This window comes from Trachurus japonicus, chromosome 9 (genome assembly GCF_045865225.1).
Source record: "Trachurus japonicus isolate A0001 chromosome 9, Traja_1.0".
Lineage (NCBI taxonomy): Eukaryota > Metazoa > Chordata > Actinopteri > Carangiformes > Carangidae > Trachurus > Trachurus japonicus.
The window spans coordinates 33,124,614-33,140,247 of record NC_140915.1 but is presented as its reverse complement, the minus strand read 5'-3'; the positions used below and the strand labels follow the sequence as shown (position 1 = coordinate 33,140,247).

Here is a 15,634-nt window from a genome sequence, read left to right as displayed (position 1 = left end):
CTAAACCCAAAAAAACCTGTGGGTGTCGAGCATGAAAAAAAAAGTGAAAACTAACATTCAAGGTCATAGTTTTTTAATGAAAAAAGAAATAAATGAAAATTAGTTTAACTTAAATTTACAAAAAAAGGGGTCTTTGATAGTCCATAATAGAAAACACCAATTTCATTAAATTATATGTTTCATCAGAGCCAAATGTTTTGGTGAAATCCACATCTGTCAGAGCTCTATATCATAACTGGTAATTGATATATTTAATTTTTAATTGGGGGAACTATTTCATGTCTGTACAGTGAGTGCAAAAATTTTAAAGTAGATATCCACATGCAGCATTAACATTTGGTGGCTTTAGATATTTTTGTTTAAATAAGAGTCCATCTGAACAGCCATCTGAAATATAACCTCACGTATCCACTCTCCACTATTAACAGTAATATACAGCACATGTACATGTAAAAGGCCTTGATAGGTAATGAAATGTAGAGGGCGATTCCAAAATCACATGTTCTTGACGGTTAACAAAGGCATTGAGGTGATCAAAGCCACATCTACTGTACATGTGAGGTCTGATCAGGTTCTGTATTATAAGTGGTCCCCGTGTTCTGTGATGGGCACTTGGGGTTCCTCTTCACAACTGTCCTCCTTCCCAACCCAGTGGATGCCGTGGCCGTTCTCCCTGGGCGGGAGGTGTGGCGAGTGCTGCCGTTCCAGTGTGGAGAAAGTAGTGAACTGGACTCTCTTTCTCTTGCTGGTGGGCGAGTGGACAGACTCGGCGTGCATAGGTTTGCTCCTGAGGGAACCCACGCAACTAAGGGGAGAGTCTGTAACGGATGCCAAGCAACTGGGCCTCCTGGAGAGAGAGGCAGTCTTCTCAGGCCCAATGTCTATCACGGTGGTTGTTGTCTGGGAGTCTTGCTGGACGGGGCTGCCCGGCACGCTCATCACCAGCTCAGCATCCGTGCCGAGCCAAACCCAGTCATGCCTGTGGCCCGTTGGCTCCTGGCCGTGAGACGGAGGCTTCTTGTGCCTGAACTTGACAACATATGAGACGCAGTTTACAAGAAACACCAGGATGGCCAGGCAGAAGACACCCAAGAGAGCGTACATTCCAATCTCCAAGTCCGTCAGAGGCCTGTTGGCTAACATCCCTTCACCGCCGATCTCTATCTCGGCCGTCTCCTGCCCAGTCTCCTCCACCTTGGTGGGGAAGTTGTTGTAGTTCATCAGGTTCCCGGGAGCTTTCACAGTGCTAGTAAAGCCAACACTGCTCATGTCCTCCACTATCATGTTGTCAGAGCCGTATCCCCTGCTGTTTCCGCCAGGGCTGCTCATCATGCTGACATTAACCTCGCTGGTAGGACTGCCGGGGTTTCCCGAACTGCCGGTCTTGCCCACTCCTCCGAGGCTGCCGCTGGTTATGAAGGTTCGTTCCGTAGATTTGATGGTGGTTGTGATCTTCTGCATGGCGCTCTCCTCCCTCTCTGAGGTTGAGCTCCGTGGTGGAGACGGCTTCCTCTGCCTCCTCTCGCTGCCTCCTTCTTCCCCATCATTCCCATAGTCACTGCCATTGTCCTTGCTGCTAGCGGTGCTGCTGGTGTTGCTATCTGGCCGTCGGTTATTCACCTGAAACTTGATCTTGAGGCTGCCGTTGCCCACGGCTACAGTGCTTTTGCGTTTGGACTTCTGGCAGGCCTCGCAGATAGACATGTCCACTCTGACTAGAACTCCCTCGCCCTCTCCTTCTGCCACCACAGTTGGAGGCGTGCCCTGTACTGACACCACGCCCTGATCAAGAGACGTCACCGTCACTCTGTAGTAAGCAGGGTCATAGATATCAAGAGGCGTCTGGTTGCCATCACTGAACTGCACCCAAGCACTGACCAAAGCTTCCTGAAAGAGCAGAAAAGGGCAGAAATTGTAAGTTTGCTTTGAATCTTTAGTTTATCTCTGAGGAACTTAGATCTCTGAAGACTGTTACCTGTTTAGGGCTCTGTAGGACCTCTTGTGTGGTTGTAGTAGCCAAGATGGCCCTGTTGCTTCCTGGACTGAGCTGTAAAGTCATGGAGAGGCCTGCGACCAGCTGGACGCCCAACTCTGTGATGGTCACTTTGTCATCCACAACTTTGATAGTTGTCTTAGCCAAGATGGCATCAGACAGTGGAGAAAACACCTGCCACAGAACAATATCAGATAAATTAATTAACTGTTTCTCCTCCTCCTTAAAGGGATAGTTCACCCAAAATTCAAATTTCACTCATTATCTACTCACCCTCATGTCGACTAAGGGCTGGGAGAAGTTTCAGAGTCCTCCGTGGCGTCTCTGAGTTACAGCGGGGTTCCGTGCAGCACTGCATGTCCACATGACGGTTGCGAAAGGGCCTCACTTTTCTTCGTCAAAAAGACACACCAAAAAACATCCAAATACCTCCATAGTTCTCGTCTGTAATGTCCCTCTTGTATTGAAGCCCCAACATGAGAAATTGTTCCGAAATAAATTAAAGCAGAAGTAAGCGATCCGGTCATTTTGGCTAATGCTGCGTTCCAGGCAGGCTTTTGAAACCGTAAATTACAGCTTCAAGTCACGACTTACAACTTTGTAGCGTTCCAGGCAACCCACTCGTGTTTTTCCGACCTGTTGCCTGTGAAAGTCACTATAACGGCCACTCGTAACTTCCGACCCGTGAACTCGTACCAGATCGAACTGGTACGACTTAACAGGTCGGAAAAACACGAGTTACGGGTTACCTTGAACGCACCATAACGTCTTGTCAGCCGATGGAGTTAGCAGCCCCCGCCCTCGTCATGGATCTATTGGTCTTCGTCCCTACATCACACAGCCCTTCATGCCGTTCTCTCTCCTCATTGGATAAAACTTGTAGGATACGAGAAAAGTTTTCTCCTCGGCTCAGAGCAGAGCAGAGTGACTGACAGACCCGTGTTTCGGTCCAAACACTCTATGTAAGTGATTGCTGTGGGAAGATATAACTATTTAAGACTTATATTAACACAAAAATATTGCTTACTTCTGCTTTAAATAAGTATAGGTTTTAAGGTTGTTTGTATTGGAAGCTCCCAGTGTTGCTCTGCCGGAATCTCGCGCGATTTGCGGAGCCGTGAACTGGGTGTCAGTGCAAATCACGCGAGATTTGCACTGACACAGGCAAAGCAGTGAACTGAGACACTGGGAGCTTCCGCTACAAACAAGCTTAAAACCTATACTTTTTTTTCAGAACAATTTCTCATGTTGGGGCTTCAATACAAGAGGGACATTACAGACGAGAACTATGGAGGTATTTGGATGTTTTTTGGTGTGTCTTTTTGGACGAAGAAAAGCGAGGCCCATTCTCAACCATCTCATGTCATATGGACATGCAGTGCTACACGGAGCCCCGCTGTAACTCAGAGAAGGCACGTAGGAAACTTCTCCCAGCCCTTAGTCGACATGAGGGGGAGTATATAATGAGTGAAATTTGAATTTTGGGTGAACTATCCCTTTAAGTCTACCAGGTTCAAAGTGAAACTTGTGCACTCGTAAAACCTAAACCCAGCTTTTATCTGCCTGTCTACCGCACCTCATCCAAGTAATAATTTAGATAATCACCTGGATAGTGGTGGTCCCGAGGTCCCGACCAGACAGCACCCTTCCTGCCTGCAGCCTCGCTACTCGAGGGTCCTCCACCTTCATGAAGTAGCGAACCAACCGCGTGACATCCACCTGCCAATCAGAGCCCAGGAAATAGGCCTTAGGATCCCGCGGGTCCGCCTGCTCTGCCACAAAGTGAGTGAGCACCCGCACCAGGGCATGCTGGAACTGCAGCATGCAGCCCTTCCCCTTCCTGTCGTCTTCTTCACTGTTCCAGCCGGGTCTGGGACATGAGCACACAAACACACGTGCAGGTCACACCTGTCACACGGCAAATGCTTTGACCTAATACTCTAATACAATCACTCAATCCCGTCTCTTTGCTTGATTGGATCAGATTGAGATATTACAGTACATTATGTAATGGAATCAAAACCCTAAACCCTGAGAGAAATATGATTTGTATGGGCTGAAAGACACTTCTAGAAATCAAATGTAGAAACCATAAAAGGAAAGCCGAATGGTTTGTTGTGTGTGTTTCCTACCTTTTTGAGGTTAGTATAGGAACCCTCCAGCTTTTGATCTGGCTTAACTCTGTGTCCGACACCTCAATTGTGAGGGGGAGTTGTGGCATCCACACATTCAGTTCCAGCTGAGCACTCAAGTAGCTGTAGGTGAAGTTCATCATCATCTTCACTTTGCCCTTTGTCTCCTTGCCATTCACAAAAACATAGTCACACCTGTCTGACACCTGCAGGGGAAGAGGCACAGGAAACACAAATATATACATTTCCTTGAGAATTTATTATATTATTATTATAACCTTTATTTAACCAGGTTTGTCCCATTGAGATCCAAGATCTCTTTTGCAAGAGAGACCTGGCCAAGAATGACAGCACATAGTTTCAACACATAGTCACATTAATTAAAAACACAAAACAAACAAACAAACAAACAAAACAAAAAAACAATTGAATTTTCAAAATTAGTTAAAAGAATTTACAAGATTAGTCAAACATTTGCACTCAAGTAAAACATTTGCACTCCTGAAGCCTGGATGTGATGGAATGTGAAAGTTTGAGTGAGTACGCTTGTGTAAACAATCTATATCAAACTCAGTATGAGACTGTTGTCAATGAAGGAGATGTTAGTCATCTAACCAATGACAAAGAAGAATCAGATATTCTCATAAAAGTCACTATTTTAACAAATAGGCCATTCTTACAACAACAAATGGCCTTGCATCAGTTTTGCACTGCATGTGTTTCCATAGTAATGTCAGCTGGCTGTAATAAACTACTGCGATGATCACCGGTCCGAAGCTTTAGGAAGAGGCAGCATTGCAATTTTATGTTAATCAAAATATCATGTGGTGCAGCGCTGAACATCAGTCCTTCACAGCCAAGTGAATTCATTACACTGTAATTTCAAAGGTGACCTTGGCAAGTTTAGGCGACTGCTGAAAGATCTCATGGACATTTAGAGACACAAGCCAGGAGGTTTTCATGGGTCCTCTCAAATGGCTTCTGCTTTAAACAAATTGGATAATTAAGACAGCATTGAAATTCAGTCACCAGCCCGTGGAAGTGCACAGGGGAGAGGAGAGGAAAAATGGTGACTTTGACAGATGGCCAAAGGAGGAATACAAATAGCAAAGAGATACCCCTCTCTCATTTGCCTGAACCCAGCACTTAGCCAGAGGCAGCGCTGTCCCAGAGACATGCTATTTCTGAGAGGATCTTGTGTCATCATTGCATCTGAGCATCACTCATCCTGCACCCATGGCCAGAGCTGAAGCCGTCTCTATGTGTCATCCTTGCTGTGAACTGAGACGCCTTGACCTCTTCTGTGTGAATAAGCCTATGCTTGGTTTATATGCAGACGACAGATTTACAATGGCACTGAAGCTCTTGGAACAGTTGTTATCATGGAAAAAAAAAATTAATGCAAGCATGGAACAAAAGACGGAGAGGGGCTGATTTAGTCCCAGTGAAGTCGTCTGGAGTTCTCATGTTTTAATTAAGTGTGGAGGCAGTCAACCAGTCAACCATGATCTAAGCCACTTTGCTCATTTCTTTTTTTTCTCAGAGAAGCATCCTCCAAAAGCTCCACTGAACTTAACACGAGCCATGTTCAAATAATATTGTGCAGCATCAGTTGAAAGGGAATGCCATTTTTAATGTGCCATCCACCCACGCATTCCAGTCACAATCTCATTCTGCAGCCAAGAATATCCCTCTGTGTTTTTGGTGTCAAAACCAGATATTTACTTAAAATGAGATTTGACTTTCATCAGTACAGTACGGTATTAAAGACAGGCAGAAATAAAGAAAATAAATAAAAAAAGCTCAAATGCATGCTTCATTGACAAATCTCTGGCTGCAGTTTCATTGTGCAAATAAACAAGTTAAATTAATTTTAATGAGTGTGCACAATTAACATACAGTATCTAATGCAAGGGAGTAATTAAGTTCAAGCATTACACTGAGTTCAAGCTTTGTGTAAATGAGTCTGTCAAATTGCTTTTTCCTGAAATGTTCTTACGTCACTCCTTCAGTCCTGCAACAGAGTGCCTGTGCATATTTGAAGTCCCTGCGTCATTCATACACATCTAAAAAAAAAAAAACTTTCCATCATGGCAGATTAGACTTTGTTTTGCTTTTGTTTTGTCACATGAGCTGTTCATTCTGGATAAATCCTTCCTCATCTATCACGAGCAGATTTGATACTCTTCAGGCACAGCAGAAGAGAAAAGATATCTGAGTCAAGCTGTTAGACTAAGAAGATTAAAGGGAATATTTGTGACTGAAGCTGCTATCTGGTCAGCAAATACACTGAGTGCTACAGTAAGCTTAGAACAACAGGAAAGACAGCTACATTACAGGGTTGAAAAGAATGATTTAGTCCATATCCGGCCTCTTGACATCTGCACGTAATCCTGCTTTTCTTCTAACCGACACCCATCTGCACTTACTGTACATGTATATACAGTCCTGTGGGTCTCCTCAGGGAGGGAACGCACAATGAACCAAATACTGAATCAAATAATACATTTATTAGCCAGGACAGCTGTTGTTTGTTTGAACCTGCTTTGGGACATAATTTTACCAGCAAAAAAAAGAAAAATAGTATTAAAGTACTAGAGTCCACTGCATGTCTTTATTCTTTGTTTACAATGCCACTTTACCCTTGAGTAAATAACATTCACAGCCTCTGACCTCAGGGGCCAGGGGCCTGACTTTCAATTTCATCAGTAAACAAAGCCGGCTTTTGGCAGTCAGCCGTGTTCAGGTTCACAGGATAAAAGGGGCAAGTCACAGGATGGGAGCACAGTGGCTGACTGTGAGGCCATTTGTGGTGAGCGATTTAGCACAGTGGCTGTTCATTGTCTGGGAGATTGATGGGCGATGTTGTCAGAGCCCAACTAATAGTTTGTTTTACTGTGTGGAAAAGAGACAGGGAGCAGAGGTGACTTTGGTACAACGTATTTGTCCGCATCTGTCCTAAGCATCATACATGAGACCCACCTCACCCCCATGGAGACGATTTATGTTTAACATTCACTCCAGTCTGCCCTCTCTCTGCTGAGCATCAGGACCCCCAGACAATACATAAATACATCACCTACCTCTGTATATTGCTGTTAAACCCTTTTTTTCTCAGGTAAACATTCATTTGTGGTGATTAAGTGTTTCTTTACACAACACTACAGCAGGAAAAATGATTTAAAATTGAATAAAAAGGTGGAGAAAAATGTGAGAGCAATTTCACTTAATACTTTGTTGTCCTTTTCATTATATACACTTTTTTTTTTGCACAAACATATCATAAAACAGCATGAACAATCATCATGACTGGGATGTGCAAAGGGAAGCTATGACACCCAAAAGGGCTTATATGAAAACCTCACCCACATATTCAAAAACCAAATTTGTTACAAGTTAAAAGGGAATAATTAAACAATAACACAAAATAAATAGAAAAGTAAGTGATAAAACAATAATAATGAATGAGATTATGAGAAAAAGAAGAAGAAAAAGAAAAACATGACAATAAATGTCTTATCATGGTGGTTTGATGGTACATGGTTTGACTGATGAGGTACTTTTTGAGAGCCTTTTTAAATGATGTTGAATGAACAATTTTTTTCAGATAGTCAGGTAGCTGATTCCAGAGACGTGGACCAATTGAAAATTGCCCAAGAGCAGTTCTAAAGAAGGCAGTGTGGAGATTGGAAGAGTTTCGTGTCTGGTAGCTATGGACGTGGTTGTTGGACATAAATATATGAGAGAAACTACGAGGTAAAAAGTTCATTCTATGCTGAAACACAAATAAACTTATATACACTTATGAAGCCATTTGTGCTAGTAAAACTAAATGAATGTGAGGGGCTGAGGAAGTGGAGGAAGAAAATCTTACCTTGAGGACATCTTCATCAGTTGAGCTACAGTCTGCGTAGTCAGATACATCGGTGACTACTCCATCTTCCTCCACAGCTACTATCCTCAGAGGCATCACCACCTTCTTCCCAGTCAGTACTGCTGTGTTGAGGATCTCCGTGTCCTGCAGGCAGTGGTGACATAAAAATAACGCATCTCTTACAGCAGGTTCATTTTCTGTAATGGTTCATTTTAAGTGGTGGAACAACCAGACAAGTTAAAGGTTTTTTGGTAACAAGGGATACAGGCAAAGAAGAAGGGAGGAAGGAGAGACGGGAGTAATGAGCTGTGACTCAGTGACTCAGCAAATCTGTTTCCCTAAGGAAGAGGTGATGGGGGGAGGGGGTGGGGGGTTAAGGCTGGGTGATGACCCGGTCACCACAGGGAAAGTGAGAGCTAATCTTATCTGCACAGGCATGTCCCTCAGGTCATATCATTTCATACATTCCCAAATAACCAGAGGCTTGGATATGGTCTAGGATTAATTTTCTACACACACATACAGCAGCCTGTTACTTAATGCTCAGTGTTTTATTAAGTAGGACAACTGTGGCAGGTAAAGCAGGTGTGGAGCAGATAGAGTGAGCTGTTTACTTGGCAGCTTGCCACTGAAGCAAGATATGTTGCTGAATGAGTGAAAGAGAGAGAGGCAATTTATATGTTTGGATTAACACATACATACAATCCATTTGCCATCTGTGTGTGTCTGCACGTGTGTCTGTGTGTGTATACGTGCGCACAGACAAGCGTTTGTATGCATGCATGGGTAATCAAAGCATGTAAATGAAGCAGATGGATATGTGTCCTCTGCTGTAAAAACACACTGCTTTAAATGAAGTTGAAATAATTTAATAACGCGTGTGTACGTGTGTGTAGATTAGTATGTGAGCAGCGGAGCGCAACACGGTCAAGTTCTGTGAATGATCAGTTAAATCAAATTTAAAGAGACACTTGGGCACACTCCGGGTATGATAATGAAGCAGATGGATACGTGTCCCTTGACTGTAAAACCGGTTTAAATGAAGTTGAAATAAGTTAACATCCTTTTTTATTTCAACTGTCATTACAATATAGTTAAAAAACAGTGAAGCCTTACCTTCCCTTTTGTCGAACTTCATACAATCAACGCACTTTAAAATACAGAGGACCATCCTCATGGAACAATCTACTGTACCTACATCACTAAAATCAATATCCACACTGGCTTTGTTCAAAAAACAACTGAAAAAACCATTCTTTAGTTAAGATTTGTAACACTTCTGGATCTGTCAATTTGTACCTTTAATTTTTTTATGTAAATTGTTTGTTTGTTTTTTTCAATAATTCAGTATCTTTCATTTTTCTATGTTAATTTGTCTTTCTTTCTTTCTTTTCTATTTTTTATGTTATGAATTTCTGTATTCTCTTCTTACTTTGAAGACCACCGCTGTTGTTGTTTTTTACATAGGGGAGGTATTTTCATAAGACCTCTCCTGCACAATGTTTAATTTGACTATTTTCATTGTTTATGCAGGTAATGTGCAAATAAAAATAAAAAAAAGCCCTCCGATGTGATGTAGAAGTATGGAGCAGCAGCCCTTGCAGGAGTTCATGGAGCAGGGGCAAAGAGTGATCAGTCAGCCCTAATGTCCTCTCGAGCCAACCATCAAATCTCCTCATGTTTGGCCCTCAGCCTGAGGTCAGCTTGTAATCCACAAGAGAGATGAACCATGTCAAATTCACAAATCAGGATACTGTAGCATATCCTCATCACTTCAAGCGCTCCAGCACCATTCTGATGGAAATGCAGCAGACAGCACTGTGAAATGTGACTAAACTACTCACCAAAAATACTGTATAGCATTAAGTACGACAATTATTAACTTATAATTATATCAACACATATTTCATCATCCACACATTTAACTACTGAGCAAATCCTAAGAAATGAATGAGTGTTTTATGAGACAGGTTGTCAATGTTGTGTCAGTACCACCAACAGTGATGAACTAAGAAGTCACCAACCCCAGGTGACAGATGAATCTTTGGAACGCAGAGTGGTGTAAATGCTTGTGCAATGTTCCATATTTAGTAGTGGCGATTATATGATTGATTAATTATAGAGGTAGCATGAGAAAGAGGCCTGCGGCACCAAAATAGAAGCACATGAAGCAGCTGTTAGCAGGAGAGGATGACCACATATTGCACGCCAGAACAGAGCAGAACAACACAGAAGAGAGACATCAGCTCGCTGACAGTCAACAGCACAAGGTCACAATCTGCTCAAAATAGAACCCATTTACTAAACAATCCAAAGCATATCCAGCCTTCTGTGTATGCAAACCAGACAGGAATGGATCACAGCAAAGAGCATTTTATGATATTTTCATGCGCCAGTGCTCAAAAGATACAATCGGAGGAGTCTGCGTTTTTTAAAACGCTGCTGTCACAAACATCGATAACGGTTTGAATAATGATTGGATGTGACATGGACACTGTCAGCTCACTCACCATTACAAGGGGAGCCAAGCCCACAAAGTCCCTCTGTGTGGTATAGATCCTCATGGCTCCTTCAGTCTTGGCTACATTTTTGGGTGCAGACGGCAGCTCCAGCTTCCATATGATCACCTGACTGTCAAGGGGACTGCTGAGCTCTTCAACTTCAAAATCCATCTGAAGCACCTCCAGCAGACTGCTTTCAAGTCTAGGTGAGAAACGGAGAGCTGGGTTAATTAGGTAGATACCCATATAGTGTCCATACAAATAGAAAGAAAATGAACAGTGGAAAACAATGGAAGATCTTATTGTTTTGCAGATTTCCAGTGTCAGATTATACCATCATCTGTCATTTGGTGCAAGCAGCATTACTTTGACCATTTGGGGGTGGGGGTTTATGTTTCACTAACTTTACTTTGTGCATTAGCAGCAGCAAGACAAAATCGTTCCATCACAGCCATTGATACTTAACATGATTACTTCACCACTGGAGTCTCAAATTCTCTTCGCTCACATTATGTTCCTGTAGAGATAATTATGTCTGAATAGAGGTGCAGTGGTTTTATCTTCAGTCTGTGGCTCAGCGCTGTCAGTGCAGGACACATCGATGTCCATGGGGTGTAGTTTTTGTGTATGTATATTATAAATATATATATTTATTTATTCTCTTTTGTTATTATTCATGACCATGAGGAAGGCGCATGTTGGAAAAGGATTTCAGACATTTCACCTAAAATATATAAGACTTTACAGCCATGCTGGACCTTCTTTAGGCTACATGTATACAGTAATGAGCTAAATACAGACACATGCTAAAATGCTACATCTAGCAAGTGCAATGTTTGTCATGGTTTTTATCTTAGTGTTGCATACATGTACTGAAGGAACTAATGAGCAGCTGCGGATGTGTGCATGAATGTGTGTGTGTCAAATTTTCTAACAATCAATCCAACAGTTGTTCAGATTTTTCTGACTAAAGTGGTGCACTCACCAGCTGACATTCATGGAGCCCGCCAGCCACTACCATGGAAACACAAGCGCAGTAGTTTGGGCTCAATGTCTTTTCTGCACACGAAAATGTTTCGCTGCAAAGTACTCAAATGTGTTTGATTATAAAAGAAACAGAAGCTGACTGAACTGAGACATTATCACACTCTGACCAGAGCTGAATTTAAATAATGTTCACTTTCTTAAGGTCTGAGTGTCAGACAGGAACACTCCAGCTCCTGACTGGCTGTATGGAAACATGGAAAGGTGTGACACTGTTGCTAGGACATATTGACAAAGCAGAACACATCAATTATACATAAATTGTATAATCTGAAGGATGCTAGGTCACACAACCAGTGAACCATCCTTGCAATCAACAATCACTCTTTATTTTGTAATCATACTGTATTTAGGAAACTGGGGCTGCTGAATGGAAAGCAGAAAGTATCCTGATAAATACTGACACTGGATTTTTTCTTTTAGATATCAGCTCAAAATTCATAGTGCAATATTCTGAATTTAGCCCCTTGGGTAAGCACTGTGAAGATTTGAGGAGAGGGAAGTGATCCCAGTAGTAGCGACAAGACCCAATCCCTCATTTTTTTGTTATTCTGTCGAGGGCTTTACATCTTTAGGCATTTCCACTAACCTAAAAAAGTACAGAACTGAATTTCTCTGTGTTGGCTGTATGCTGGGGAGGCTGTTACTGTTAAGTGTAAACAGAATAAAAGGTGGTCTGAGGACAGTGGCATCCTGCATGCACAAAAAAAGTATAAGCCTCTGTAACTTCTAATGGCCTTTCAGCGATGCCAGATAGAACAGAGTGTCCTGGCCACGGATTCAATTTTCTTCAATGGGCCAAGTTAGTATCCTTGGTTTTATTCCTTGGCGATGTATTGAACTATAGAAAAGATATATTGGACAAAAACATAGTAAAAATTTACATTGGGCACACAGACCTTCTGCATCTCTGGGTCATGTTATAAACATCACTTTCAGAGCTGTACTGACACACATTAAGTCCTGTTAACTGCATGACAATGACCTCTAAAAGGCTGCATAGCAGTCGCCTTGAAGCGACAACAACTGGACAAATTGCAAATTACATTTTGTTAATCCTCCATTAAATTCAGTAAACTCTACAACAAAGCATACAAAAGTCCCTCTATATATCCCCCCTCTCATATCTGCCCTTATTAAAGGCAAGACAAAGATTTAGTGTAATTGAATAATCTCAGCATATTGCTCAGAGACCTGAGATTAAAAGATAATAATGACATTCTGTTCAAGTACCAAAACAAGATATGCTTGGCTCACATAATCATGCCTATATCCCCCTTAAGTATGCATTAACACAGATATCCATAAGATAGGGAATGCTTCCCTGTTATTTACGCCCTTGGTCATTCTTGTGAAGCATTCAGGGGAGTAATGCTTCAACAACTTGTTTACGGCCGGCAGTGTGACTGTGAGTAGCAGTGCTTTAATCTTAAGATCCAAACCAAGCTGCTGCGACAGAGGATAATAAAAAGCGCTTTAATGTACATATAGCACAAATACTTTTAGTGCTCACTAAAAGCCAGGAAGACAAAAACTCAGTGAAATCCTCACAGTGGTGTGACAGTAGACGCTCTCTGCAGGGGTTCTGTTAGTTTCATGACATTTTAGAGAGGATTAGCAAAATGACTGAGTGAAAAAATATGTTAACCCATAAAGAAGTTGTGATAAACAATGTCATAATCCAGAGCAAACGGGGAAAACAACTTAATGAGGTCAAACCAATAATGACGAGCACAGATAAGGTCGGCGTTGTGTCTCTGGTTGTGGTAAGCTGCGTCTATTGTTGTGTGACCTCCTGAGCTTGTGTAAGGCAAACCCACATTCAGCTACAGAAAGTTTAAATATATCCCTGTACTGAACTCAGTACCCTATTATGTGGACGTGAAGTCCAGCAAATGTTATTCTCTGTCTGCTTTTATTAGTTTTTTTCCATCCTGGGATTGTGTGGTGCATACTCTTCTTCAGCCATGCCAACTATTCGCACACAGATTAGAGCTTTAGTTTTACAAGCATGTCTTGGAGCTGCTTTAGAGGCAGAAATAATCTTACTGTTTAAGTTAAAACTCAGTGGATCAGTTTTTGAGACCAATGTCAAACTTAAATGAAAAAAAAGCATTCAAATGAAGTCCACACATTAATATCACAAATGGATTTTGTTGACGTTGCAATCGATGACGTTTTTTGCTCTGCTAGACCAGTCACACATAGATTATCTCGCCAACTTGCCTGCTGGCAATGTCGGTGCACGACGTCAATCCAATAAATATCCATCCATATCCAATCGTAGTCTTTGGACTATGCCCGGGTCACAGGACTTTGGTGATGGCCTGATTCTTTTGGTGCCATTTGTTGACATTTATGGCTCAATAGTCAAATGTTCCCTTGATGCCAACATTCAAATTGCCAGTGATATGAATGGTAATAAATCTGATGGTGCAGACTTTTCGTGTCAAAATATAATTGACATTCAATTAATTACCGTAGCTTACACTGTTAATGAGCAAATGTTAGCATGGTGTTTCATCCACACTCAGAAAAAACTGCTGCATTATCCTTGTGTTAAAGAGATTTGACCTTCCCTTGCAACCATCCGCCATTAGCATGCTAACAAGCAAAACTAACACGGTCAACATGGTGAATGTTACGCTTGGTTATTATCAGCATGTTACCATTGTCTCTGAGAGCATGTTGTCTTGCTTGCATAAGCATTTAGCTCAAAGTACTGCATGCCTAAGTACTGCCTAATGAAGCCGCATGGCTGTAAGCTACACTCCTGCTTCCCCTCTATTACATTTTACACTTCACCCTATGAGGGTTAACTTACAGTCTGTTTAAGCTAATACAAGCAAATGCAATCATTGGTTTAACGTATTATGGCAACAAGGGGTAAGAAACAATCATTTAAGACAGATTAAAAAGACATAAGGCATCAGTGTATTTGTTTTATTTCATATGTGCAAATAAATAGTCTAAAAAAGTCTGTCTGGTCTCAGTCCAGTAACTCAGCTGAGCTTGAGAGGACATCTGAGATAAGATGCCTGTTGAGGAAAAGGTATTACCCTGTTTATAAAAAAAAAAATCAAACCTGCAAAAGTATTTTATAAGGGGTCCAAGTTTTGTTTGAAAAAGATTCACTTATGTTTTATAATAACTACCTTCCCGGCCTGCAGCTCTCAAACCACCCATTAAATAATGTTTGAAAGCATAACATGCAGAACTGGTAAATGTTGGGAAATGTCTAAAGCACATAGGAGAACTGGGCATTGAAAGGGGGAAAAAAAGTAATATCTGCTGCAACGGGCAGCCGTCCAGGAGCACGTGCAGTCGACCGTACAAGATGTTTCTGCAGTCAGCTGTTGTCAGACTTTTTCTCTTTTACTCCACAGGTGCAGAAGCAGATATTGAAATGCTTTGCATGATGTAGGCTACATTACAAGGGTGCCACTTTTGTTAGAGACACAGCAGAGGATGGAAAAACTCCATGGGGCCTTAGTGGTATTATTTGTCCATTTTCAACAACAGCAATTTAAACTTATGATCAATTTTCCAGAGAGAACAAAAAAGACACACAAAGGAAGAACACAAGAGTTATGCTTGCCTTTTCCCAGGTATTGGAGCCTTCCTCTGACAAATAACAGCGATGGCTCCATCTGCACCCATATCCAGAGTGATGTCCCACAGTAGAGAGTTACTGGGTGTCGCTGTTCGAAAGGTCACACCCTTCTTAACTGTCGCTCTGTGAAAAGTCAAAAAGGAAAAGGTCGAGAATGCGGTGAATGCACAATGTCTCATGTTAACAACCAATGCAATTCAAAGCACTGAATGATTATTTATCCAAAGTTTAAGAATACAATGTGAACAAATGTCTAAGCATGTTTTTTCTTCTCACCATTATCTAACCAGGTTTTCATACATATAGTATATACATGTATAGCATCATCAGGAAATCCAGCTTAAAGGGATAGTTCACCCAAAATTGAAATTTCAATCATGTTGACTAAGGGCTGGGAGAAGTTTCAGAGTCCTCCGTGGCTTCTCTGAGTTACAGGGGGTCTCGGCGTAGCAGTGCATGTCCATATAACGGTTGCAA

The 15,634-nt window shown here is 41.8% G+C and overlaps 1 protein-coding gene across 1 annotated transcript in view; it reads right to left on the bottom strand.

The window, feature by feature from the left end:
* Positions 1-58: 58 nt before the first annotated feature.
* LOC146981901 (transmembrane protein 132D) overlaps positions 59-15,634 on the bottom strand; it is a 30,636-nt gene continuing 15,060 nt past the window's right edge. Inside the window, exons 3-9 of the mRNA XM_085787527.1 lie at positions 15,143-15,280; positions 10,510-10,702; positions 8,000-8,143; positions 4,126-4,331; positions 3,599-3,863; positions 1,976-2,167; positions 59-1,887 (exon numbers count right to left, since the gene is read on the bottom strand). Coding sequence (XP_085643653.1) covers positions 580-1,887; positions 1,976-2,167; positions 3,599-3,863; positions 4,126-4,331; positions 8,000-8,143; positions 10,510-10,702; positions 15,143-15,280 — 2,446 coding nt within the window. The 3' untranslated portion in view covers positions 59-579. The remainder of the gene's footprint in view (positions 1,888-1,975; positions 2,168-3,598; positions 3,864-4,125; positions 4,332-7,999; positions 8,144-10,509; positions 10,703-15,142; positions 15,281-15,634) is intronic.